A 26542-nucleotide genomic window follows, 5' to 3' on the forward strand; every position below is an offset into this window, starting at 1 on the left:
AAGAACGTGCCCAGTGCCGAGAGGTTTTCTTTGGGGTTCTTGGGGGTGAGGCTACCTTCTTGTTGAGGGGTTATTCGGGCGGGTGGGGCGGAAATTTTTCAGCTAACGGCCGGCCAGGTCTCCCTGAGTTTAGGGACGAGATGGTCCCGATTCCTTCAGTTTGAGGATGAAGTGGATAGGATTCCGTCATTTGGGGAAAGCAGGGAGATGGGTCCCTTTCAGTCTGAAGCAAGAAGTGAAAATAGGTTCCACTCAGTTTTAAGGAAGACGTGGGGTCATTTCCCTTTAGTTTGGGTAAGAAAAGGGACGGGTGGGTGCCCCTCGGCTCTGGGAAAATTGAGTGAGGAGGTAGAACGTTTTTCTCAGTTTAGGCTAAGATGTGGGATGGATGCCCCACAGCTTGAATGAAAAATGGAGACGGTCCTCCTCAGTTTGGGGTGAGATAGGCCAAATGCCTCTCAGGTTTGGGGAAAAAGGTGAGTGGATCCCTTTTAGTTTGAAGGAAATCGATAGGCTGCGTTTTCTCATAGTTTAAGGAAGGAAGATAGGTTCCCTTCTGTTCATGGAAAAGGTGAGACTTCCTTGTACTTTGACCGAAACGGAAGCTGGATGCTCCTCGATTTGGAAGAACAGCTTCCTTATCAGCCTCGAATGAGTTGGGCCCCGTGTGGGTCTTGGGGTTTCTGGGGACTTGAGGAAGGACAGCGTTGTCCATCACGTCTTTCTGGGAGCGCCCAGTGCGCGTGCGCAGCGCTGGTCTGGGCGGGGGCCGAAGGGGGTCCTAGGCTCTGGAGGGCGGCGGCGCACTGCCCCCTGCCGTCTGCACGCGGCAGCGGCGGGGCCCGCGCCTTCAGTACCAGCTGCGGGCTCCTCGCCGCGGGTCTGCACTAGCTGTGAGGGAGATGAGCCCCTCCGGCCCGCACCCCGCCCCCCGCAGACCCCCTCCCCTTCCGCGACCCGCTACCTCCTTCGGCGGGTGGGAAGCGGCCTCGCCTCCGGAGGGCTGGGGCACCTCACAGCTCTGAAACCGGGTCAGAGGAGCTTTGGGGAAGGTTTGGGGGATTGGACTCGAAGGAATAGGTTTCGGGACTTGGAGAGCTGGACTGGGGGGTTTCCAGAGCTCAGACTGGTCTAGAGCGGGAGGAGCAGGGGTCCAGAGTCCGGACGCCCGGGGCACGGTCTCGGAGTCCGGACCCGGCTTGGGGGTTTCGGAGCTGGGATTGGGGGGAGCGAGCCCCACGTGCTTGTGACGCGGGGGCGGCCGGTAGGCGCGGCGGCGACGCGGGGCCGGCGGCCGTGCGGTGCTGGGAGGGCTGCTAGGCAGGCAGCAGGATGCTGCTCGCCTCACTCCCGCTGCTCGGGCTGCCCCTGGCGGGGGCGGCCACCACCGAAGCGCCCACCCAGGAGCCAGGGTCGTCCGGCGAGCCTCCCCCAGGGCTGGCGCTCTTCCGCTGGCAGTGGCACGAGGTGGAGGCGCCCTACCTGGTAGCCCTGTGGATCCTGGTGGCCAGCCTGGCCAAAATCGGTGAGTGCGTGTGTGTGAGCGCCAGGCCAGCGGCCGGCAGCGGACCCGCCCTCAACCCCCAGTCCCCAGATCTGGGTCGGCTTCTTGCACAGTGCCAGGACTCAGGTTCCGATTCCACAAATCCGGGCTCTCAGAGTTCCTGCGCCCTCTCTTCCTCCTCCCCTCCCGGCGGTGGAGGTCTGAGGATTGGCCTTCTCTGAGGGCTGCCCCAGCTCTCTCCAGCCTCATCCCTACACTCCTTTGCTCTCTCAGCCCCCCTCCTCCGCGTAAGCCCTTTGGTCTGGCCTCTTCTCCACCAATCTCCAGGCTCCTAGAAACCTCTGTCAGCAACAAAGATGTGTGGGGATATTGTGGAGATAGTGTCCTCCAGCAAATCCAGGCATTCTGGATCTGCAGAAGCAGTCTTCCCAGGAGACCACGTACAAGTGTCCACTCTCTTGGGATACTAGACTGCCACTTTTCCTCTAGCTCCCCTCTGCTCTCCTATAGATGCACCCTTCTTTAGGTGTGCTTAACAGGATCCCCCCCCCCCCCCCAATAATTCAGGTCTACATTCTTCCCATTTCAGGGTAAAAAAAAAAAAAAAAGAAAACCTTCTATTTATTAGGGCCTTACTCTCTGCTGCCTACACTAGGTGCTTTCATACATCCGACCTTCTTCAGTCTGCACAACACTGAAGGTTGTTCTTCACATTCCTTACCTTGAATAGAGCTGCTTTTCCTTGTCTTTGCCCCTTCCTCCCCACTTCTGAGCAGCCACTGGTCCCTCCTCCCACCAGAGACCCTCCTCCTTCTCCCTGTTGTTCAGACTCTGCTGTGGGGGTGACTAATTATAGCTGAGCGTTGCTACTCACTCCCCAGCGATGCTGGCACAGGCTGTACTCCAATCTCACCAATACAGTCTTCCTGTAGGAATCACACAGCTTAGAATTTGCCCCTCTACTCCCCCAGGGACTCTGCTGGGGATGAGGGGAGGCTGGGCAGGAACAGAACTACTTTCCACTCTGTTCTGGCAGCCCATTAATAACAGAAAATGGGGCCTGAATGCCTTCAGGGAACCTAGCTCTGCCTGAGAACAGGATTTGGTGATGGGTTTTTGGATTGCAGTGTTGGGGCTGATGCATGCCCTGGAAGTGAGAATGGAATGGAGTCCCTGAAGGAGAGGAGGGGGGAACTGAAGGTAGGGATGTGTGTGGGCAGATCTATGACTGAATTTACCTTAGAGCCTGGCAGCAATGGGAGCAAGTGGGAGGAGCCTAGATTTGGGAGCTGAGAATTGGGTTTGCTGAGGAGTCTATGAGTTGCGGGAAAGTTACTGTCTTATATGGGGCTTATATAGCAACAAACGTAGTTTCCCCCATAAATTCTAGTGTTTTGGCTAGGTTGGAAGTCACCTCCTCTGGAGGTAGAAGAGAGCCTCTTCATTAGCACCCCCCCAGACACACACACACACACACACACACACACACACACACAGACAAATCCTCACAGAGGATGGGAGAGATCAGTAGGACAATCCGGGATACCTTCCCTCAGCTTCATTGCTAGGAAGTTTTTTTCCCTTTTATTCAACAGAAATTTATGTAGTTCCCATTATGTGCCTGGAATTGCTCTAAGCCCTTTGGGTACAGCTTCCAAAGGGCACACTGTCTTAGCATTGGGTCTGACATATGCTAATGTGGAGGCCACTTCCATTATCTGCCACTCCAGGTATGGGCAGAGGTGTTTACTTCGGATCTCAGGGCCCAGGGGAAAGCCAAAAGAGTTTATTTTAGTGGGGAAAGAGGAGTGGCAATAATGCTAGACACCCATTTCATACTTCTCTTCTTTTCCTGGGGACAGGTCCTGTCATTATTTTCCCACAGAGCCATTTTTTAAAAAATATTTTTAATTTTTATAATTTTTTTAATATTTTCTTTTCTTTTTTTAAAGATTTTATTTATTTGACAGAGAGAGAGATCACAAGTAAGCAGAGAGGCAGGCAGAGAGAGAGGGGGAAGCAGGCTCCCTGCCGAGCAGAGAGCCCGATGTGGGGCTCGATCCCAGGACCCTGGAATCATGACCTGTGCTGAAGGCAGAGGCTTAACCCACTGAGCCACCCAGGCGCCCCAAGATTTTTTATTTTTATGTAATCTCTATATACAACTCAAAGTCACAACCCTGAGATCAAGAGTGGCATGCTTCACTGACTGAGCCAGCTAGGCACCCCTTCCCTAGAGTCATTTTCAATCAACATTTGTTGAGCACCTACTATATATCTGATATCCTGCTGGACACATTCACACTATATCATTTTATCCTCACCCTGGGTGAAAGGTATTTTTCCTATATTACAGGAGAGGAAATTGAAGTTCAGGTAAATTAAATAGTTTGAGATCACACATTAGAAAGTGATGGAGCCAGAAGAACTGGAGATCTTCTTGCTAAAAACCCAGTGTTTTTAAAACTGTTGTTTTAATTTAATTTAAAGCTATTGTGTCATTAGTTGAGCCTATATAATGAGAAGCACATTGGGTTAGGATGTATAATATGTGTTATGGTCTAGTTAGGAAGCAGGACATAATATATTAGGTAATGTTTACTGAGTGCGTATGATAAAGCACTGGGTTAAGTGCTATCAAGTAGATTGTTTTATTTAAACCTCCCAGCAACTCTATGAGATGATGACTGTTTTTATTCCCATTTTGCTCATGAGAAAACTGAAAGAGAGGTGAAGTTAAGTGCTCAGAGCCCATGGAACTAGGAAATAGAGGAGCTAGTTTTCAAACGCAGACAGCCTGACTGTAGAGGCCCTGATTTTTATAGCTATGTTATGCATAAAAATATACCAACTAACATTTGCTGAGGCTCAAATAATAGCCATGAATAAGGGAGCTCAGAGAGAAAGGTGAGGTCCCCTGAGGATGAGAGTAGAGAGGAGGGGACATTTCCAGAAATGGAAAGAGCAAGCAAAGGCCTATGTTACCATGACAGAAGCACCAAGAGACAGACAACCTTAGCTGCAGCAGAGGGCTTGTAGCCATGCAAGCTGGAGATGTGAGCAGTCTTGCCTTTCTTTTCTCCTCCTTGGTCCCAGGGTCAGGTTTCCTGACCTTGGATAACCCTCTGAGACTGGGAGGTTAAAGACCTGTGTGTGTGTGTGTGTGTGTGTGTGTGTGTGTGTCTTCCCGTCCCATAAGCTGATAGATCCTGCCCTCTTCTTGCATTATAGTGTTTCACTTGTCTCGGAAGGTGACATCGCTGGTTCCTGAGAGCTGCCTGCTGATTTTGCTGGGACTGGTGCTTGGAGGCATTGTCTTGGCTGTGGCCAAGAAAGCTGAGTACCAGCTGGAGCCAGGCACATTCTTCCTCTTCCTGCTGCCTCCTATTGTGCTGGACTCGGGCTATTTCATGCCTAGCAGGCTGTTCTTTGACAATTTGGGTGCCATCCTCACCTACGCCGTGGTGGGCACACTATGGAATGCCTTCACAACAGGTGCTGCCCTGTGGGGCCTGCAGCAGGCTGGACTTGTGGGTAAGTGACCCTAGGACCTGGACTGGCAGAGGGAGATTTTACTAGATTCGTCACCCAACTCCCTTCTCCAGCTCTGGAGATCCCATATTGGCAAGAGCCATGCCCTGAGAGCTCCATCTTAGGTCGCTCCCACCTGGAGTGCAAGGCAACACTCCAGATGGGCTTTCAGCCTTCATTTAGGTCTCTGCCAGTTGAGTCTGGGCTCCTGCAGCATGACAGCTGAGCAGAGGCCTGGCTCCCAGCTGTGTGTGGGCTGCCGAGGCTGGGAAGCCTGCATTACTACTCTGCTGCCTCCTGCCCTCTGTCACCACACTGCCACTTGCCAGCCTTGCTCCCCTGAGATACGATTCACTGTTCCATGAGGGCCAACCATTCTGGCTCTGCCCAAGTCACGTCAGGGTGGTTTTCTGTTATTATTATTTTTTCTTAAAATTAAGATTTTTTTTTAACTTTTTAAAAACGATTTTATTTTTAAGCAATCTCTACACCCAACATGGGGCTTGAACCTACAACGCTAAGATCAAGAGTCACATGCTTCATTCAGTGAGCCAGCCAGGCACCCCTTTACTTTTCTTTTCTTTTTTTTTTTTTTTAAAGATTTATTCATTTATTTGAGAGAGTACGTGCGCATAGTAGGGAGGGGCAGAGGGAGAAGAGAATCAAGGACACTTGCTGAGCGCTAAGCCCGAGGCGGCGCTGGATCTCAAGATGCTGAGATCAGGACCTGAGCCAAAACCAAGTTGGGCGCCCAACCAACTGCCACCTAGGGACCCCTAATTTTTTTTTTTTAAAGTAATCTCTACACCTAACATGGGGCTTGAACTGGTAACCTTGAGGTCAAGAGTCACATGCTCTTATGACTGAGCCAGCCGGGCACCCCTATTGTTGTTGTGTTGTTGTTGTTGTTGTTATTATTACTATTATTATTATTATTTTTAAAGATTTTATTTATTTATTTGAGAGAGAGACAGAGAGAGCATGAGAGGGGAGAAAGTCAGAGGGAAAAGCAGACTCTCCAACGAGCAGGGAGTCTGATGCGGGACTCGATCCCAGGACTCTGGGATCACGACCCGAGCCGAAGGCAGTCACACAACCAACTGAGCCACCCAGGTTCCCCTATTATTATTATTATTATTAAATCCACATTATATATCCACAGAATGCAGTACATTACACTGAGTGTTCTCTCTTTACTTATCCCAGGGACTCTTTACAGCAACCCTTTTAGCATGTAAATTGTCCCACTTAATAGATGAGGAAATAGAAGTCCTTAGGTTCATTTGATAATAGGTCCAAGGTTAGTAGGAGAGGTCTGTTTTACTGGGGCTCTTTGCCCTCAGGATGCCTTCCTACTCCTTTCCTCCTCATTTCCTATACCCAAATCCATTCAATTCTGAATTTTGATAATTCAGACTTCTTCCAAGGCACAAGGGGAGGTTTGCAATTTCTACTTGAGGACTCCAACCTGGTTTTCCGAATGGGTGAGTGAACTCTTCGGGGCAGGAAGGGAAGGGAGGACATTAGATAAGAATAACAATCAGTAATATCTATTAGGTGCTTACTATGCATGAGGCTCTGGCTAAATAAAGAAGCTTTTGAGGTAGATACTGTTACTATTCTCAGTATATACATGAAGAAACTGAGGCTCACAGAGACTCTATGTCATATTCAAGTTCTCCCCATGGTGAGTGTTTTCCTAGCATACTGAGCTCTCATAGACGGACAGTCCCTCCCCCTCCTGCTGAGAATTGTGTCACATCCCTTAGGCTGAGAACCACAGATGTGGGAGAAAGCACTCTCTTGTTCTTGTCTCTAATAAAGCCAGTCAGCAGCCAGTTTCCACCAGCTAGTGGTTCTTACTACTGTAGTTGAAATTTTTATTCTCAGCGCCCCCTTAACTTTTCAGGTTACTTAGAGCTTTCTTAGCCATCTCCTGGGTTGATTTTGCAGCAATCTCGTGAGGTAGGCAGATGAGGAGGCATGGCTTAAGAGAAGTCATGTGACAGTGACAGCGCCAACATCACAGAGCTGGTAAGTGGCAAAGCCAGGCCTTAGGCTCAAGTCTCCTGACCTGCGGGCTGACACTCTTCACCATCCCAAGTCCTCTCTGGGCATCCTTGTTTCCACAGTGGGGTGGGAAGCTAGGGCTTGTCACAGGGAATGCTGTGGGAGACTGGACACCTCACCAGCTGCTGTCCCCCATCTATCCCTCAAAAGCCCCTCGAGTGCAGGCCAGCCTGTTGGACTTTCTGCTATTCGGGAGCCTCATCTCAGCAGTGGACCCCGTGGCTGTGCTGGCTGTCTTTGAGGAGGTGCACGTCAACGACACTCTCTTTATCATCGTCTTTGGCGAGTCCCTGCTCAATGATGCCGTCACCGTGGTGAGAGTGCTCAGTTGGCTGCCATTCCCTGACCCCCGCTGCCATGCTCTGACTGGTTGGGTGTCTGAGCATGCTCAGACCCTTCCCTGGGTCTCCTGGGGAAGAAACATGGCCTCAGTTTTCACCTTCTCCTGGCAGTCCCAGTTGGGGCTTCCCTCTTCTTGCTCCTGACTCTCCTCTTCTCACTCAGGTGCTGTACAAGGTCTGCAACTCCTTTGTGGAGATGGGCTCTGCCAACGTGCAGGCTGCTGACTACCTGAAAGGAGTCGGTCAGTATTTTCCCCTCTTGGCTGGGTTGCTGAGTCCCTGTCCCCCCAGCTGCGTCAGGACAGCAGAGGCTGTTGGGTTGCCTCATTCCATTCCCTCCACTATGGAGAAATGGGATCCCCCAAACCTGAGAAGGAGTGGCTCTCCCGGGATCCTGGCTTTGGGATCCTGACCCCCGGGGAGTACAGTGGGCATTGTCCTCCGCTCCCTGCCAGGCAGCAGTCTTGTCTGCCCGGGTGGGGTCCGGGCCAGGGGTCATGCTGACAACCCACTCCTCCCCCAGCCTCCCTGTTTGTGGTCAGTCTGGGCGGGGCAGCTGTGGGCTTAGTCTTTGCCTTCCTCCTGGCCCTGACCACACGCTTCACCAAGCGGGTCCGCATCATCGAGCCGCTGCTGGTCTTCCTCCTCGCCTATGCAGCCTACCTCACTGCTGAAATGGCCTCGCTTTCTGCTATTCTTGCGTGAGTCCTGGGGGCCTTGCATGTAGGCAGCTGGGAGGGGGCATTGGAAATGGTTGCCCCTTACGTGGGCAGAAGCAGGACCCTGAGGAGGCAGTAGGCTTCCCTGAGCCGTTGTGGTAGTGGGAGCCTCAAACTCCCCTGGGGAGATGACAGACCTCAGGTAATGTTTCAGGACCTGCCTGTAGCACTGCCCTGGGCACCTCAGAACCCAACCTTCTTCTGCCTGAAGCACTCTCTGGGGTATAGGCTGAGCTAGAAGTGGACCTCAAGGCCTGGTGCCACCAGCTGTAATGGCTGCAGCACTGTAAAAGGTGCCTCAGAGAGGATGCTAGTCAGAGCATGTTTCTCCCAGCTTCCCCTCCAGGAGGCACTGAGTGGGAACCTGCAGATTTGGAGCCTTATCCCAAGACCAGCCACCACTAGCTATCCTGAGATAACCTCTATGTCTCTGGGCTCAGCTCTGATGGCCTGACATCCTGTGATGGGCAACACCCCTCCTGCGGCACGCTCCAACCCCAGAGGTTGCAGCCCCTCCTTACTTGCCTTGTCTGTCCATTCCTCTCCCAGGGTGACTATGTGTGGCCTGGGCTGTAAGAAGTACGTGGAGGCCAACATCTCCCATAAGTCACGCACGGCTGTCAAATACACAATGAAGACTCTAGCCAGCTGCGCTGAGACTGTCATCTTCATGCTGCTTGGCATCTCAGCTGTGGACTCTTCCAAGTGGGCCTGGGATTCTGGGCTGGTGCTGGGCACCCTCTTCTTCATCCTGTTCTTCCGAGCCCTCGGTATTGCCAGTACCCTCTGGTTTCCCACTCTCCTTCCTGCCCTGCCCCAGTGCATCCCCCAGTTTGAGTCCATATCCTTGTCAGTTCCTAAGCACCCCCACCCCAGCCCCGTTGCTCACCCTCCCAACCCCTGTGAGACCCTAGCCCAGATACTTGGTGCCATCCACTCCTGGGTCCTCCACTCCCAATGCCCTGCTCCCACTGGCCTCCCTCCTGCTGTAGGCGTAGTCCTGCAGACGTGGGTGCTGAATCAGTTCCGGCTGGTCCCTCTGGACAAGATTGACCAGGTGGTGATGTCCTATGGGGGCCTGCGGGGGGCTGTGGCCTTCGCTCTCGTCATCCTACTGGACAGGACCAAGGTCCCTGCCAAGGACTACTTTGTGGCCACCACTATTGTGGTGGTCTTCTTCACAGTCATTGTGCAGGTGGGAGAGCCCATGAGGCTGGGTAGGGAGAGGGTCCGGCAGGCCCTGGGGGAGGCATGGAGCCTTTGGGACCGGGGCTCCTCTCTTTGGGGAATAGGGATTTGACTTACCAGACCTTGAATGCAGTGAGGTGGAGGTCCAGAGCTGAGGTCTAATTATGGGGAGAGAAAGGCAGCAGGGAACTGGATAGGGCAGGGCTCACCTGCTGCCTGTCCATAGGGCTTAACCATCAAGCCACTGGTCAAGTGGCTGAAGGTGAAGAGGAGTGAGCATCACAAACCTACCCTGAACCAGGAGCTGCATGAGCACGTGGGTACCAAACCCCATCCCTCCACCCATACCTCTCTTCCTTCTGTTTTGAGCAGAGTCCTGATCCAGTCCCCCTACCCACCCCCTTCTAGACTTTTGACCACATTCTGGCTGCAGTGGAGGACGTTGTGGGGCACCATGGCTATCACTACTGGAGGGACAGGTGAGGGAGCTCCCCCAAGGCTCCTTCAGCAACACCAGCCCCACCAGCCAGGGCAGCACTGGGGATGTGCCACACTTCTGAGAAGGGATACAGCCAGACTTGGGCTGGCTGACTTCTGCCAGGAGCTCTTCAGTGGCATCCCAGTACTCTCAGGATAAGACAGGTTTTCCCAGGGAAGCCTGCTTGGCCCTGTGTTGTCTGGCACCTGCCAGACTCCAGCCTCATCGTGCTCTGCTCTGCCTTCGACTCTCTGCTTGCTCATTACACAGATCTGGTTTAGAACCTCAGGACCCACTGTGCATCCCCCACCCTGCCACTAGGACCTTTGCTCATATTCTATATATCAGAACATTCCCTGCCTCCTTCTCAACCTACTTAACCTCTGTTCAGCCTTCAGATCTCACCATAGGCATCAAATCTCTAAGGAGGACTTTCCTGGCCTCCCTGACTAGGACAAATCCCTATCATACTCTATCCCTTGTAGTTCTTGTTATGGTTGCAATTTTAGTTATTCGCAATAACTTCAATTTAATGTCAGTCTTTCCCATAATGCTTTAAGTTCCATAAGGGCCAGGAATAGCTATGAGATACTCCATGGCTGAGGCCCACACCAAGAGAGCCAGGCCAGTGCTGGCAGTGCCCCTGCCCCATTTGAGGAAGGGCCAGCCAGCTGGGCTTTGGGGATGGCACTCAGGGCTGGGCCTGACATCCTCCGTAGGTGGGAGCAGTTTGACAAGAAGTACCTGAGTCAGCTGCTGATGCGGCGGTCAGCCTACCGCATCCGGGACCAGATCTGGGATGTGTACTATAGACTCAACATCCGGGATGCCATCAGCTTCGTGGACCAGGTGGGCCAGCAGCCAGTGGCGGGTTGGCAGGTAACCAGTAGATCAAGACAGGAAGGGGTGACAAGCAGGCAGGACCTGAGCAGGCAGTTGGGAATTCCCAGCTGACTCCATGGTCTGATGAAGTGGCAGCTGCAGGAACCAGCCTGACCTGATGCTGAATTCAGAGTCTGGCAGGCAGTAGAGAAAGCTGAGAAAGAGCTAGACTCTAGAGTCAGCAGATGCAGTTTAATTCTTACCGCTTACAGGCTTGTGATCTTGGGTAAGTCCCTTATTGTTTCCTCAATTGTAAGAAAGCAGGAATAAGAATACCTATGTAATGGAGTATTGTGGATTCAATATTTAAAGTGCATAGCACAGTACCTAGAAGATCAAAGCGCAGAATAAGTGTTAACTATTGTTCTTTTTATTACCCTTTGACTGTCTGGCCACCCTCCATCTGACTGCCGTCTGACCTCTGTCTTGGCCCCTGCAGGGAGGCCATGTCTTGTCCTCCACAGGGCTCACTCTGCCCTCTATGCCCAGCCGCAATTCTGTGGCAGAAACCTCTGTCACCAACCTGCTGTAAGTCCTTTAGCCCCCTTCCGATTCCTCAAGCTCCTCTCTACTGGGCCCTCTCTCTGCAACCCTTTCAGGGAAGATGTGTGGGCACCTTTGCCTTTTGCCCTCCCCTGGCCTGTGCCTCCCGGCCCCTCCCTAGCACACGTGTTCCCTGCCTCCTGCAGGAGGGAGAGCGGCAGTGGAGCATGTCTGGATCTGCAGGTGATTGACACAGTGCGCAGCGGCCGGGACCGGGAGGATGCTGCGATGCACCACCTGCTCTGTGGAGGCCTCTACAAGCCACGCCGCAGGGTGAGAGCAGGCAGGGTGTGAGAGTTCCAAGGGAGAGCGGGGGGGGGGGGGGGGGGAGGGTGGTCTGGGGAGGCCATGACTACAGGTGCAGGAGGCAGTTGGTGCCAGCTAGTGGAGAGCTATAAATGCCCAGTTGAAGAGCATGGGCTTCATCTTGTAATAACTTTTAGCCTTTTTTTCCCTTTTCTTTCTTTCTTTCTTTTTTTTTTTGAGAAAGGGTTGGCCTGATACAAGCACTGTTTAAAGATGTCTTCTTCCAGTAGCAGAGCACAGACCAAATGGGAGGGGTGGGGTGAGAGACAGGGAGAGCCAATTGGGAGGCTGGAGTGAAACACTAGATCAAAGCTGGGTGGTAGTAAGGGAGAGGAACACATAGGATTGGGTGGTTGTCTTGAAGGGTATAGGAGGGGACAGACTACAGAGGGCTTGATGGGGTTGCAGACAGAAGCAGGAGTGCTGAGGAAGCCTATGGGATGGGACCAGCTCAGCATGGGGGAAGGCAGACATCTCTTAGGTAATGTCAGTCCAAAGCAGGTCAGGAAGCTTTGGGGCTAGAAGGCCCAGCCTATCCAGGAGGGAATCTGCTGCAACCCCACAAGGGGGCAGCAAGCCATTACATTGAACTTTTCTGAACCTGGAAAGCAGCTGTTACCATTCCTGGCAGTTTTTTGTTTTGTTTTGTTTTTTTAAGATTTTATTTATTTATTTGACAGAGAGAAATCACAAGTAGATGGAGAGGCAGGCAGAGAGAGAGAGAGAGAGGTCAGCCCTGAGCAGAGAGCCCGATGTGGGACTCGATCCCAGGACCCTGAGATCATGACCCGAGCCGAAGGCAGCGGCTTAACCCACTGAGCCACCCAGGCACCCCCCATTCCCGGCAGTTTTAACAGTCAAGGTTGTTTCTATCATTGAGGCAGAAGTGGCTTCCCCTAACTCCGTGGCATTAACTGGCCCTAATTTGACCCTCTGCAGCTCTGCAGAATAAGCCTTCAAAGGTTTCAAGACAAGTTCCCTTTCACATAGGATTTCTTGCCCTCAAGCCAGCATTTCCTCTCCTTGGTGTGTCTTCTCTGGTCATAAGAAACAAGACCCAGAATGCTTCTCTAGCTGTGGTTGGCCAGGGCGTGGCATAGGGGCTCTCTTACCTTTCTAGTTCTAGAATTTGCCGTTCTCTTCCCGCTGCTCAGAATCTACCCAGCTTTGTTTTACCATTCTGAGGCTTCATATTGTCCTTACAATCGGGCACCCCCCCACCCCGCCATGTCTTCCTCAGTTAATGGCTGTTAAATGCTGTCTTATCCTACCTGTGGGTTTTTTTGTTTCATTTTTTCTTAAGACAAATTTTACTCATTCACAAAACTAGACAATAAAATAACTCATATATCCATCACTCAGCTCCTCTAATTATCAATGCATGGTTAATCTTGTAACATTCTGTACCCCCACCTCACCCCATCCACACTTTATTATTTTAAAGCAAATTCCAGACATATTACCTCTAAATATGTCAATACGTATCTCTATGTGGCAGGAACTCTATACGTATTACATGTATATATACATATATTTTATATATAGAAAATCATAGTACTATTATCACTTACAGCAAATAATAATAATTCCTTCTTACATGAAATATCCAATCAGTGTTCATAAACATCTTTTTTCCAGATGATTTTAATCAGAATCCAAATAAAGTCCACACTTTGCATTTGGCAAATATGTCTCTTTATTAAAGAAAAAATCTCTAATATATTGTTCCTTTTCCTTTTCACCCACTTGCTTATTTATTGAGAAACTAGATACTTCGTTTTGGAGAATTTCCCATTTTATAGATTTTGCTGATTGTATTCCAGGGGTGGTGTTTAACACGTTCCTCCATCCCCTGTATTTTCTGGTAGCTAGATCTAGAGGCCTGGTCAGATTCAGGATCATTCAGTAGGTGTGCTGTGTATTTCTTCCTGTATCACATCAGGATGTATGTAACAATTGGTTGTCTATGGATGTGTGTGCATAAGATTGGTCAATGGGTGCAGTTCCTGTATAGTCAATTTAAAAAACTGGAGTAAGATTGTGCTTATCCCTGTTAAATGTCATCTTACGTGATTTAGCCCATCATTCTATCGTTTGGATCCCATATCTGGCACCAAATATCTGTTCAGATTCACATGATGTGAAAATTTGCTAAGTCTGCTAACTTTGTGTTCATCCAAATCAACATAAAATGTTGAACAGGATAGAGTTGAGGACAGAGCCCTGTGGACTGCTGCTAAAGACTTTCCTCCAGACTGACATGGACCAAGTATTGTTGGGTATGGTTACTCAACTAGTTCTGAATCCACTTAGGTACACCATAACACAATCTATGATTCTTCATGTTCTCCACAGAAATGTCGTCAGAGAAAGAGACAGAACTGTCATCAGAAAGAGACAGGAGTGTTTAGTATGCAGTTACAAGTATGAGATGATAGTTTGAGAGAGAGATGAGGGCTAGAACTTAAGATTTATAAGTAGTCTTTATCATCAGAGGTTTTCTCACCTGGTGACATCAGAATCCCTCGTGGGAGTTTGTTAGAATACGAGTTTGCTAGAATAGTATTCCTGACTTTACCTCCTGGAGATTCTGAATTTGTAGTATGGAACAGGCTAAGAATCTGGTGGGCTTAGTCAATTGTCCAGGTGATTCAAATGCATGTGGTCTGATGGCGCCCTGGTCTCAGTCAGGAGGCTGGCTAGCTGAAGCTGGGGGAAGGGCTAGTTTACTCCAGAGAACATTTGGAAGGGAGAGAGGAGGGCCAAGGACAACACAGTAAGGACTCCACATGGGAGAAAAGGAGGGGGGAGGAGCAGTAGCAGATGGTGTGTCTTGGAGGTGTGGGGCAGGACAGCTGGATGCTCCACAGAGGTCAGGCCAGCGCCTAACCAGAGGCCAAGCCTTGGCACTGGTGACCAGGGAGAACGTAGCACCATGGACTCGTGGACCCTGGAGTTGTATTTCTGGCTTTTTTTTTTTTTTTAAGATTTTATTTATTTATTTGAGAGAGAGACTGTGAGAAGGAGCATGAGCAAGGAGAAGGTCAGAGAGAGAAGCAAACTCCCTGTGGAGCTGGGAGCCCAATGCAGGACTTGATTCTGGGACTCCAGGATCATGACCTGAGCCGAAGGCTGTCATCCAACCAACTGAGCCACCCAGGCGTCCCTGTATTTCTGGCTTTTAAGAAAGTAATGCATATGAGGGAAAGTGTCAGGATCAAAGTATGAAAGTTTGGCAGCAAAAGGGAAGCAGTGCCTTCAGTGGAAAGCTTTCTTCAGGGGAGTACAGGCAGGAGCATGCTTAAAAGCAGGGGGTGGTCATGGTGACCACTCCTTCAGTGAAGGTTCTGGGGCAGAGGGGATAGCAGGGAGCCAGGGGCTGATGGAGGCAGGGAGGAATGGGCTGAGCAAGGGAGAGGCCAGGGTTCGGGGGAGGCCTGGGGGAGAGCTGATTCCTGCACCACCCGGAGAGAGGGAGAGAGGGGTCCCTCTGGGTGATTAGGTCAAGGAGGGCTGATGGGAGACTTGAAGAAAGCTCTTAGAACCGGCTCAGGGCAGCAGAAAATACAAGGTATAGGAAAGGATGGTACTGGGGAGGTGAGCCCAGATGAGATGATTCAGACCAAATGGCAGTACTTCTATCTGGCGGTCTAGGTAGGTATGTAGTGGGCTTGGTCTTTGTGAGGAAGAGTGGGAAGGAACAGATGATGGGCGTGGTGCTGAATTGGTTGCAGGTGGCTATTGGACCGAGAGGGTCCAGGTTGTCAGGAGAGATAGTTCTGGAAGTCCAAAGTTTTTGCAGAAATGGCTGGCTAGAGAGTTCCTTGTGGAGGGAGAATCCTGTGTACCTTGCGGGTGGTGTGGGCCAGGCACAGGGACCAGGCTCCTAAATGGAAGTGCAAAGAAGGAAATAGTAGTAGCCCTGAGGGATAAGATACAGGGCCCCCTGCCTCTTGTTACTTCAAGTCAGAGAGGATTGGGAAGGGCAGTACAGGATAGGGATGCCAGATTTGGAGGGAATAGGTTTGTGATAAAAATAAGTTTTTTTCCCCCAGTGAATTGAGAATACAGTCTGTCTGGGTTCCTATTTTTTCTTCTTCTTCTTCTTCTTTTTTTTTTTTTTTTTTAAGATTTTATTTATTTGACAGACAGAGATCACAAGTAGGCAGAGGGGCAGGCAGAGAAAGAGAGAGGAGGAAGCAGGCTCCCTGCCAAACAGAGAACCCGATGCGGGACTCGATCCCAGGACCCTGAGATCATGACCTGAGCTAAAGGCAGTGGCTTAACTCACTGAGCCACCCAGGTGCCCTTATTATTATTTTTTTTAATCCATGGTTGGTTCTGGAAAAACTGGGCTAGCAGAGCCTATGGTGCATATGGTGCTGTGGCCTGGGTTCCTGTGGGAGGCCAAGGCTCCCAGCCTCATGGCAGGGTGGGGCTGTCATTGCCAGTACAAAGCCAGCTGCAGCCGCCACTTCATCTCAGAGGATGCTCAGGAACGGCAGGACAAGGAGATCTTCCAGCAGAATATGAAGCGGCGGCTAGAGTCCTTTAAGTCCACCAAGCACAACATCTGCTTCAACAAGAGCAAGCCACGACCTCGCAAGACTGGTCGCAAGAAGGCACGTGCTTTCTCTGGGACTTCTGTTTGGGGCTGGATGCTGATGGTGCGGAGTTTCCAGCTCCCAAGTATTGGAATCCAGCCCAGGGGGCCCCCTAGGTGGATAATCCTCAAGGCCTTGGTGGGTACAATAGTTTGTGTTCCCTTTTGCGTCTTCCTGGAGTCACAGAAGGGTAAGGTGAGGCCTTCTGAGGGAGATCCACCTCTTGTCATGTGGGTGGTTACCTGCTGGGATGCAGCAGGACCTTTTACCAGAAATGAAGCCAGCAAGAGAAAGGCAGGTTCCTGGGGGGCAGGGGCAGGGGGAGCTCCGTGAGTCCCTAATTCAGCCCAGGCTGAGGCATCCAGAGCCCTTGCCAGAGCAGAGGTTACTTAGACTCCAGACACTTGCCTGGGGGGCCAAGGGCAGATAGAACCAGTGGGACTGACATAGATTCTGACAACAGGGCTGGGGTTTTGAGCTGGGGTCAGAGCCTTAGGGTTTTTTTTCCTTGGTCCTCAGAAGGATGGCTTGGCTAACACTGAGGCCACAAATGGGAAACCTCTGCGAGACCTGGGCTTTCAGGACACAGGCAAGCAGGGAGTGGGGGTGGGGCTGAGGGAGGAGAGATCTGGGAGGGCAGATGTCCATCAGCCAAAACCTGGAGGATCTCCTCTGTGCTGCATTCAGAGCCATAGACTTTTGAGGCTCCTCCCTTCAGGGACCTGATGGGCTTCCCTGATTTTCAAAGCTGGACATATTCTAGGCAGATCTCCGTTTATGGCAGGAGGCGTCTAATGGCTACTAACTACAGGTTATAGGCCCTGAGGACTTAGAGAAGGTGTCATGGAGAAGGGGCGAGCTTGAAGGGTGTGCAGCCCCTGAGGCCCAGTGTCTTGTCTGCAAAACCAAGAGTTTGGATGAGCTGAGCACTGATGGGCCTTTCACCTTTCCAGATGCTCGTATTTTCAGTTGATGATGGGCTCTGGGGCTGAGAGGACAGGATGGAGGAGGTGGAAAGTAAAACCTCCCCACTGGCTTCCTCTGAGGAAGCACCCCACCTCCCTTCCTCTCCAGCCCCAACCCCTAGGCCAGAACTGAAGTAGCCAGAGGAGAAGGTAGGGGGCTGTGTCAGCTGTGGGCGCTTGCCTGGGTGGACAGGGAGCTGGCTTGGGATTATGAGGCACCAAGAGGCAGCTGCCAGGCTGGCCATCCCCACTTGCTTCTTGTCCCCGTCCAGCTGCTGTGATCTTAACTGTGGAGTCTGAGGAGGAGGAGGAGAGTGACAGTTCAGAGACAGAGAAGGAGGACGACGAGGGGATCATCTTTGTGGCTCGGGCCACCAGTGAGGTTCTCCAAGAGGGCAAGGTCTCAGGTAATGCTTTCGTCCCAGCCTCGCTCCTTCTCAGGCAGGCCGGAGCTGTGCAGCTGCCTTCTTCCCTTTTTGCTCATGGCCTTTCCTCCAGACAACTCCCTTTTCCTACTCATTTATTCCCCAGTCAACATTTACTGAGCATCTCCTTTATAATCAGACATCTGACATGCCTGATCTGACTCAGTCTTCACAACAACCACAACCAAGGTGGGGGAACTGAGCTCATAGGGCCAGAGGGACTTGGGACTTGCCCAGCATCCCACAGCAGAACCAGAATTCGAACCTGATCCATCTGACTCCAAAGCCTACAGCTTTGTCACCACTTCCCAGCCTCCCTTTACAGTCTGGCGAGGCATATGAGGTGACAAGCAAACCTAACACTAGGCTCTGTTGTGACCCAGGCTCAGTATATCTGCCCTCAGGTAGAGCCCCGGTGAGGGTGGCAGCCTGGCCTGGGGGAGGAGTCTGAATTCGTCAAAATGGCATTGTTGTGAATAAAAAACAATGTATACATGTTTCCATATGTGGAGACCTAACTTCCTCATAATATCACTGTAGCTGGCTCTGCAGAGGTCATTTAAAAATTTTTTTATTATGGAAAAATTGCAGAATATACAATAGAATAATAAAGTAAACTTCCATTTACCCATTACCCAGCTTCAGCAATTACTGACTCTAACCAATCTTATTTCATCTACTCCCTCACTTATGCCCCCCTCTTCTCTGGGTTCTTTTGAAGCAAATCTCAGATAATATATTATCTCCTCAATAAACACTCGAGCATGTATCTTTAAAAGATACATAGTCTTCTTAATACTAACCACAATACCGTTATCATATCTAAAGTCTTTATCGTGTGTTCAAATCTCCCTGATTGTTGTAATTTTTTTTTTTACAGTAGATTTGTTCAAATAAAAACCCATACAAGGCCCACATATGACATTTGGTTGCTAAGTCTCTGTAACCTACAGCAAGTGGTCTCAAGGGAGTGGTAGTGGAATGACTCTGCCTGCAGGGGACATTTGGCAATATCCAGAGACATTTTGGTCGCCACAACTGGAGAGGTGCACTTGCGTGTAGCAAGTAGAGGCTAGGGACACTGCTGAATGTCCTCTGATGCACGGGACAGCCCTACAACAAAGTATCTGTTCCATCTTGTCAGTGGTGTCAAATTTGAGAAACCCTGATATATAGGTCCCTACCCCTTTCCTTTCTTTCCTTCCCATGTATTTATTGAAATAATCTGGTTATTTGTCCCACAGTCTTCCCTTGTCTGGATTTTGCTGACTGAATCCCCTAGGCATCATTTTCGTATGTTTCACTGGGCCTTATATTTCCTTTAAACCAGTCATTACATCCCGATCAGACTTCGGTTCAGATATTTTGCTAAGAACCCTTCAGAGGCAGTGATGGTGTACTTTGTATTGCATCACATCTGGAAACACATCCCCGGTGGGGTCTCTCTTTTGGGAGGTTACTGCTGATCACTGGGTTCAGGTGGTAGCCCGACCCCTCCGTAGTGAAGTTTGCCCCCAGCTGTCCAGCTGTCTTCAGGGCCACTGACGGTCATTGCCAGTCCCAGCACTGCATCCAGGACTCTCCATCTCTTGTCTGCATTACCAGCACCACTTCTACCAAAAACTTCTCCTCAGTGACTTCATTACTTTGAGGTGCAGCTCATACAGGAAAGAAGAGATATATGCTCATTTTTGTCCCTTTCACTTAATAGTTCTCAGACCAATGAAGCCTCCTCCAAAGTTGAAGAGTGAATTTTGTTGTTGTTTTCATTGGTGGTGGTGGTGGTTAAAATTTTAATATTCTGGGTCTTTCAAGAGAGGGAGTTTTACTTCCAATCACAGCATCAGTGCATTTCATAATGTACTCGACTGCGCAGGACTTTTCAATGAGCGGGTAGACCCAGCGCCTATTATATGCAAGGTATTGTACTGACTTGGGAGAGCAGGGGGCGGGATGTGGCCAGGGGGCTTCTTTTCCAGAACCTCGGACTTCCTGTCATGCAGTGGCCTGGCCTTCTATGTCGGCTGCTAGCAGTGCGGGGCCTCTTGGCCCAGGTCCCCTCTGTGGCACAGTATCCAGCCTGCTATGGGGTTTGCATGAGCTCATGCTCTGGGCTCTGTCCCACCAAACAGCTGTGGTGGAGGCCCAGGCCGGGCGTCCAACACCAAAGCCTTTGGCGTGGAGCCCCACGATCTCCCTTACCCTCGCTGTTGTCTCCTCTGGGACAGGGCCTGGCAGGATGTGGTTTCTGAGGCCAGTGCTGCAAGCTGGTGAGGACTTGATCATAGATGGGCTTTTATCCCTGCCTGGTGCCTGCTTTCTCTTGATTGAATTATCTTCTTTTGTTCAGTCAGTATTTGCTGAGCAACTACTGGGTGCCCAGCCCTGTGCTAGGTGCTGGGGATAAAATAGAGAGCTTGCCCTCATCCACGAATCATACATATGGATGTATTAGGGCAACTGTGGAATGAATATATTTATGAAAATGTGGTGATACTTGAGAAGGATTCCACTGTGTTACTGATGAGTGCATTATGTACTCTCTGTCCTCAGGGAGCCTTGAGGTGTGCCCAAGCCCACGCATCATCCCCCCCTCCCCAACCTGTGCAGAGAAGGAGCTACCCTGGAAGAGTGGGCAGGGAGATCTGGCAGTCTACGTGTCCTCGGAAACCACCAAGATTGTGCCCGTGGACATGCAGGCGGGCTGGAACCAGAGCATCTCATCCCTGGAGAGCCTGGCGTCCCCGCCCTGTACCCAGGCCCCAACTATGTCCCGCCTGCCTCCTTGCCCACTGGCCGCTGAAGAGCCCCAGCCCCCTTTCGACCTGCCTTACGATCCACGCCCTAGCTTCGCCTTTCCACCAAGCCTGGCCAAAGCTGGCCGCTCTCGCAGTGAGAGCAGCGCTGACATCCCCCAGCAGCAGGAGCTGCAGCCCCTCATGGGACACGAGGACCGCACCCATCTTAGCCCACGCACAGCCAACTCCCACTGGTGCATCCAGTTCAACAAAGGTGGCCGGCTGTAGCCTACGGGCTCAAGGAGGAACAGAGGCTGGACCCCCCCCCCCAAGGGAAGTCTTCCCTGGGCAATGGACAGAGGAGCCCACTTAGCCTGACAAGGGGCCAGAGGAGCCTGAACTAGCAACTGGACTTCCTTGGGGCAGGTCAGAGGGGTATCCTGGACTGGTCCTCACAGGGGCCCTTTCACCACCTTCCCTGCTCCTAATCCCTGCCACCTTCCCTTTCAATAAGGCCCTTACCCTGGCTCAAGACCCCGTCTAGAACTTCTAGGTCGTAGGCCCAGCCACTTGGGAAGCTGATGCCCTTTCCTCAGTGGGTCCCCCTAGGGTCACTCTAGGCAGCTGTTCCTGCCCCCAAAGTGAGGGCATCATTCCATAGCTGATGCTGGCCTTTCCTGCCCTCCACCCACTCCCCAGCATCAGCTCAAGGACAGTGCTCTGGCACTGAGGCTATTCGAGGGGCTGGTCCTCAAGAGAGATGGGGTAGGAGGTGGAGCAGGCCTCAACCTTAGGCTTTGCTGCCCTGTTGGGTCCGCTACCTATAGCCAGTTGTGGGGGGCGGGGGGACAGTGGGAACCTGTGTCCAATTCTTGCTTTATTTCCTTCCCTTTGCTGCCGGTTACTGGGGCCGTAGTTCTTCCTTTTCCAGGATCAAGGCCACAGGGCTGGGCCAGGCTTCAGATCCGGGCTATTTCTTGGCAGGGGTCACTCTGAAGATCTGCTGCTCTGTATCCAAGTCTGGATCTTTCAGATTCCTGGGTCTGGATTTTCTGAGGAAGGGAGATAGTGGCCTCTGGGCCGTGACCACCCTGACATTCCCCAAATAGGAAAGGAGCCAGGTATTCCAGGGCCACCATCTCACTGCTCTGGGGCTGGGATACCTGGCTGCAGTGGTAAGCGGGCTGACTGGGTGGCAGGAAAATTTCCTGGGGTTAGCACCTGTCCTGTGTCTTGTATCTTGAACCTAAGACACATTAAACATCTCTCGGATGAATGGGTGTCCTGTGTCCATGTGTCTGGGGGTCCTAGGGCTGCAGGGGCAACTGGGGTATCTGATGAGGGAAATACAAACTTATGACTGTCTGCCCTGGGCTCCCAGGAGAGAAAATAGAGGGGGATCCTGGGAAGGACCGCTGGGCCCTCTGGACCTCTTTCCCTCCTCCCTTATATCTTCCAATATGGTCGCCTGAGCACGGGACCTGCAGTGGCAGTTCAGGGATCGCTGTTTGGGCATACAGTCACAGAACTGGGAGCCCACTCTAAAATGGGGGAGGCCAGTGGGAAAAGAGACTCCAGGAGATAGGTCCCAAGGTACCTAGAGATGCAGCCAGCACATCCCGGCACCAGATAAGCCTTCCTTGAAAATCTGGAGGCAGGTATAGGACAAATAAACAGAAGTCCTCTGCACATGGCAGGTGGGAGGCAATCTCAAGGGAGCTGGTTACCATGGGAGTTTACACTCTAAATTGGGTAGTGTGGGGTCCAGAAACATCTAGGGACCAAAACCCTTAGGTAACAACAGCCCCGGATTCAATTCCCACTGTGTCTGAAGCACATCCATCTTTATTAAGATACAACACATATACGACAAAACTCACCGGTTTAAAATGTATGTAGTTCAGAGGTTTTTTTTTAATATATTCACAAAGTTGTACAACCCTCATCACAATCTAAGTTTAGAACATTTTCTTTTTTTTTTTTTTTTAAAGATTTTATTTATTTATTTGACAGAGAGAAATCACAAGTAGATGGAGAGGCAGGCAGAGAGAGAGAGAGAAGCAGGCTCCCTGCTGAGCAGAGAGCCCGATGCGGGACTCGATCCCACGACCCTGAGATCATGACCTGAGCCGAAGGCAGCGGCTTAACCCACTGAGCCACCCAGGCACCCAGTTTAGAACATTTTCATTATCCCCAGGAAACCTTGTGCCTATCGGCAGTCATTCGTCATCCCCCGCCTGCCCGGCTCTAGGGAATCACTAATCTACTTTCTGTCTCTATAGATCTGAAGGACTCTCGACACTGCGAAGGTTACACAGGTAGTCAACAAGCACTTCCCTTCTCTGGGCTACAAATGGGAAAACGGGAAGAACTGGGCTTTGCCCTCACATTGTTTAGAGTTGGCAGTGATAGGACCTTAGAATTAACAGTCCAGCTGTCACTTACCAGATACAGCAGCTCAGGCAAGTTACATACTCTCTGTGAGTCTCAATGTCTTCATCTCCAAGACGGAAAAGCAAGTATACTTATTTTAGAAGTTTGCTGTCAGGACGAAGTGAAAAAATGATAAGAATCTAGTAAACAGCATGTTCGCCATTACAAGTTTTAGACGCAAGGCGAGGATCGTGGAAAGTGCTGTGGGGTTCTGAGGAGATCTGGGAAAGCTTTGTGAGGAGGTAGTGGATGTGAAAGTGTGTGTATGTAAGGGTTCAGACAATACAGGCAAAGTTGGGTGGGTGGGTGCCTTCCAGGTAGAAAGAACCGCATAAACAAAGGATGCCCAGAGCACATGTGGCAAGATGCTAGGAGCAGTGGCTGATGTGCTGTGAAGAGACCAGCCAGGGACACAAAGGCTGGGGTTGTGGGGGTTGGTGTGGGAAACACTGCGGAGTTGTGGAGGGGGCAGAGAGCTGGCCGGGGAGAACTGTGATCTGGGGAGTGGTGTGGGCAGTGATATGCTTCAGGGAGCTCAAATGCAGTTGGTGCCAGATGGAATGAAAGAAACCCCCGGTGGAGGATGGACTGGTAGAAAGGAAGGCTGGAGACGGGAGGCTTGTTCTGCTCAAGCAGCCTAAGGACATGAAGAGGCTGGAGAGGGCAGGCAACCATTCTTAGATTTTAGGGTCGCAATCCCCAAGAGGTGTCAAACATGCAGGTTCCTGGGGCACCTGGATGGGTGGCTCGGTGAGTTAAGCATCTGACTCTTGGTTTCGGCTCAGGTCGTGATCTTGGGGTTCTAAGATCGAACCCCATATCGGGGCTCTGCAGTCAGTGGGACGCCTGCCTGAGATTCTCTCTCGGCCTCTGCCCCTCCCCCTCCTTACTCCTTTTCTCTCTAAAAATAAACCTTTAAAAAAAAGCCATGTAGATTCCTGGGCCTGCCCCAAGGTTCTGACTCAGCAAAGTAATGGGGATGCAGAGATCTGTAATCTTAAGCAGCTCCTCAAAAGGGAAATCACAGAAACGACACCCTTCGAGAATTTGTAGATTAGAAAGGTGGTAGAAATCAAAACCACATAATCAGGCAACTAAACGTGTAGGAGGAGGGGGTACAGAGGGACTCCTGGGCTTGGTGCTGGGTAACTAATGATGGTAGACTAGCTGGGAAGACAGGGTTAGCCAGAGATGGAGGGGGAGAAAGCAGGTGAGTACAGCTGGGGGAGAGGCAGGCATGTGTGTAATAGGAGAGTGAGCAAGTCCTGGGTTGGGCAAGATGGTAGACAGGGCCTTTGGGGTGACCTAAGTTGGATCCAGGCTTTGAAGGAGGAAGGAGTTTGACTAGGGGAGATGAGCTTTCCAGGTAGAGGACAGTTTGCAACAAAATTTGTGATCAGATGAGTTTTCCAGGCCAGTATGGAGTTTGGAGTTTATTTAGGCCAAAAGTGAGAGCAATCTGGAAGGTCTGGGGTATTATCACACTTGCTGTCTGAGGCAGTACTGAAGAGCGTGTGCAAAGTTTGGGGTAGAGTAAGGGCAATGACTTTGGGTCTCTTATCACTAGGCCCACAGCCCCCATCGTATTTTTGATTGATTCGTGTTGGCAAGGAATGGGAGGCTGAGGGAAGGCTAGTGACGGGGCAGGGGAGGGGAGAGATTTTATGATCTGATCCCCATTTTATGATCTCAGTGGAAAAGGCTGCTATGAGTGGATTTTGCTGCCAGCAGAGCCACAGAGAAGGGCCCCATGAGTCACTGTTCAGTCCTGCAAGCTCAGCCCTGCAGAGCCTGCTGTGGTCAGCGGCCTGGGTTGGTTCCAGGCTCAGTTCCCAGTATTCCCCCACCAGACCTCTGTGTGTCCCCATTTCTATCTGTATCTTTGCCATCCTAGGGCTGTGCAGTTCTCTGCCTTTTCTGTCTTCCCTCTGTGACTGTGACTCTAGTTCACAGCTGGCTTAAGGATAGGGAGCCTCAGGAGGGCAGGTGTAATGTGACCACTCTCAGGGACCCCTAAACATTTATTCTATGCCAGGCCCTATGTTAAGTGCTGGAAGTACAGAAGTGGACAGTACCCTCTGTTTCCATGAAGCTACAATGCACATTCTATGTGGAGTGAATAAACCAAGGCCTGACCCTGATCCTGAATCTGTCTGCCCACCCGTGCCTGGCTGTGCTGGGGCCAGCTATGGCCTGTGGCTTGAGGCCTCTTACTTGCCTCTGGTATTGGGGGGGAGGTATGTGTGCCTGCCATAGGTCCCCCCAGATCTTAGCACTCCTAGGAGGCCTGGCTGGTGGCTGGGGGTGGGCAGACAGTGGGCAGCAGAAGGAGAGGGAGGGAGCAGGAGGCAATGACTCAATGGGGCGGCCCTGGGACAACTGGGGAGGGATCCAAGGTTGGTCCTGATGCTCACAAAAGCTAGAGGAGAGTGGGACCAGGTCCTGGCTGGGCGTTGGGGATGGAGCAGGACAATTCCAAGGCTCCTCTGACAGATCAGCTCGAGAAGAAGGCTCCTAGGTAGCTGGCCTGAGAGTCTGGACTTGGGGTGCTGATGTGGCAGCTGGGATCGGGGGGAGCCGGTTGCTGTTGTTACCACTGTGCCTGCTCGGAGGCTCAGGTCTGCTCCTCTGGGAACCTCCAGGCTTCTGAGAAGGTGCCTGCTTTAGAGCCAAGGAAGCCATAATACCCACTGCCCCCTCCCCTCCCAGGAACCAAGGGCCTGAGCATGTTGTGGGGCATCGTGCCTTCCTCTGGCTACATAGCCTATCTTCTTACAGTCTTCCCACAAATTTGGGGGAGTGTCAAGCCAGGCACACATGCCCTAAAGGCACCTCACACCTCAGAGCTGGGAGGGGTCTCACAGGTCAACTCTCCAGGTAACTTTCACCAGTTCAGGATCCCCTGACTGATGGTGAAATGATGGGGGGGGGGGGGCACGAACACAGCCCAAATGCTGGCAGCGACAGAACATCTAACACATGGGACACATGGGGTCTTCCCTACTCCTATTGACAACCCCAGGAAAATACTTTCTTTTCTTTCCTTTTTTTTTTTTTTTAAACAGGTGAGTAAGGTGAGGCTTAAAGGGAACTGAGTACTGAGTCGCTGGAGCTCACGCAGCAGGTAAGTGAAGGAGCAGGCCCTGGGTTAGTGTCTCTGGTTCCAGGACCCTGACCTCAGTCCCAGCCTCCTTGGCGGGACTTTGTGGGGAAGGGTGGTAGGTGAAAATACCCAGGAACGCACCAGAGTGGAGGGTCTGGGCCTGGTAGATTCTGGTAGGCCTGAGTCTGCTCCTACCCCCAGAGGCCTCCATACTCCCTCCCTCCCTCCAGCCCAGACAGCAGTCCCCAGCCCAGCACGGAATTCAACAATCTGCCTCTTAGTGGCCCTGCCTGGAAGGAAGATTGAGCGCTGCAAGGGAGGGGTGCCTTCCTCCTACCCTCCACGAAGATACCCCTATCGGTTTCCAGCAGCCCAAGCAGCTGGTTTGGGCTTAGAGAATTTCTCTTTCTAGGGGCCTCCTGAGACCGTGGGCTCACACTTTTCTTCTCCCGTGAGGAGTGAATGCTCCCAGTTTTGAGGAGAGAGGGTGAGGTAGTTCCCCCCACCCTCCCATACTGCGTGCATTCAAGAGCAGAAACCTCACCAACCCCGTCTCCGCCCCCGAGTGCCCCACTCCCCTCCCCACGCAAGTCCCTTCCCTCGACCCCCACGCCGCCCACCGGATCACTCACCTCGGGCACTTAACACCGCCCCTTCCCCAGCAGGGGGCCGCTTCCGGCGTTCCCAGGCAGGCCCGGGGAGTGGGCACAGC

General features: G+C 51.6%; 1 protein-coding gene across 4 annotated transcripts; it reads left to right on the forward strand.

Moving 5' to 3' along the window:
* Nucleotides 1–679: 679 nt before the first annotated feature.
* Nucleotides 680–26274, forward strand: SLC9A5 (solute carrier family 9 member A5). Of its 4 annotated transcripts, none has more exons than XM_059383699.1 (16): nucleotides 682–1525; nucleotides 4736–5038; nucleotides 7256–7419; nucleotides 7610–7688; nucleotides 8105–8147; nucleotides 8715–8935; nucleotides 9158–9360; nucleotides 9580–9669; nucleotides 9762–9832; nucleotides 10551–10680; nucleotides 11153–11241; nucleotides 11403–11529; nucleotides 16014–16184; nucleotides 16686–16755; nucleotides 17404–17538; nucleotides 20110–21570. In XM_059383699.1, exons 1-16 carry the CDS (start codon nucleotides 1333–1335, stop codon nucleotides 20580–20582), a joined length of 2562 nt encoding a protein of 853 aa, XP_059239682.1. In that variant the 5' UTR covers nucleotides 682–1332; the 3' UTR covers nucleotides 20583–21570. The 4 variants fall into 4 exon arrangements, with proteins under 4 accessions (XP_059239683.1, XP_059239682.1, XP_059239681.1 ...); XM_059383698.1 differs by having other exon boundaries at nucleotides 683–1525; nucleotides 7970–8147; XM_059383700.1 differs by lacking the exons at nucleotides 16014–16184; nucleotides 16686–16755; nucleotides 17404–17538; nucleotides 20110–21570 and adding exons at nucleotides 25793–25851; nucleotides 26243–26274 and having other exon boundaries at nucleotides 680–1525; nucleotides 7970–8147.
* Nucleotides 26275–26542: the final 268 nt, after the last annotated feature.

Source organism: Mustela nigripes, chromosome 17 (assembly GCF_022355385.1).
Source record: "Mustela nigripes isolate SB6536 chromosome 17, MUSNIG.SB6536, whole genome shotgun sequence".
In the NCBI taxonomy this organism is placed as follows: domain Eukaryota; kingdom Metazoa; phylum Chordata; class Mammalia; order Carnivora; family Mustelidae; genus Mustela; species Mustela nigripes.

Excerpts from the sequence above, each read along its gene's own strand:
- SLC9A5 (XM_059383698.1), top strand. The coding sequence starts at position 1,333 with ATGCTGCTCGCCTCACTCCCGCTGCTCGGGCTGCCCCTGGCGGGGGCG. Across the intron at positions 7,420-7,609 it reads TCAATGATGCCGTCACCGTG|GTGCTGTACAAGGTCTGCAA; the intron begins GTGAGAGTGCTC and ends CTTCTCACTCAG. Across the intron at positions 16,185-16,685 it reads GCAAGACTGGTCGCAAGAAG|AAGGATGGCTTGGCTAACAC; the intron begins GCACGTGCTTTC and ends CTTGGTCCTCAG.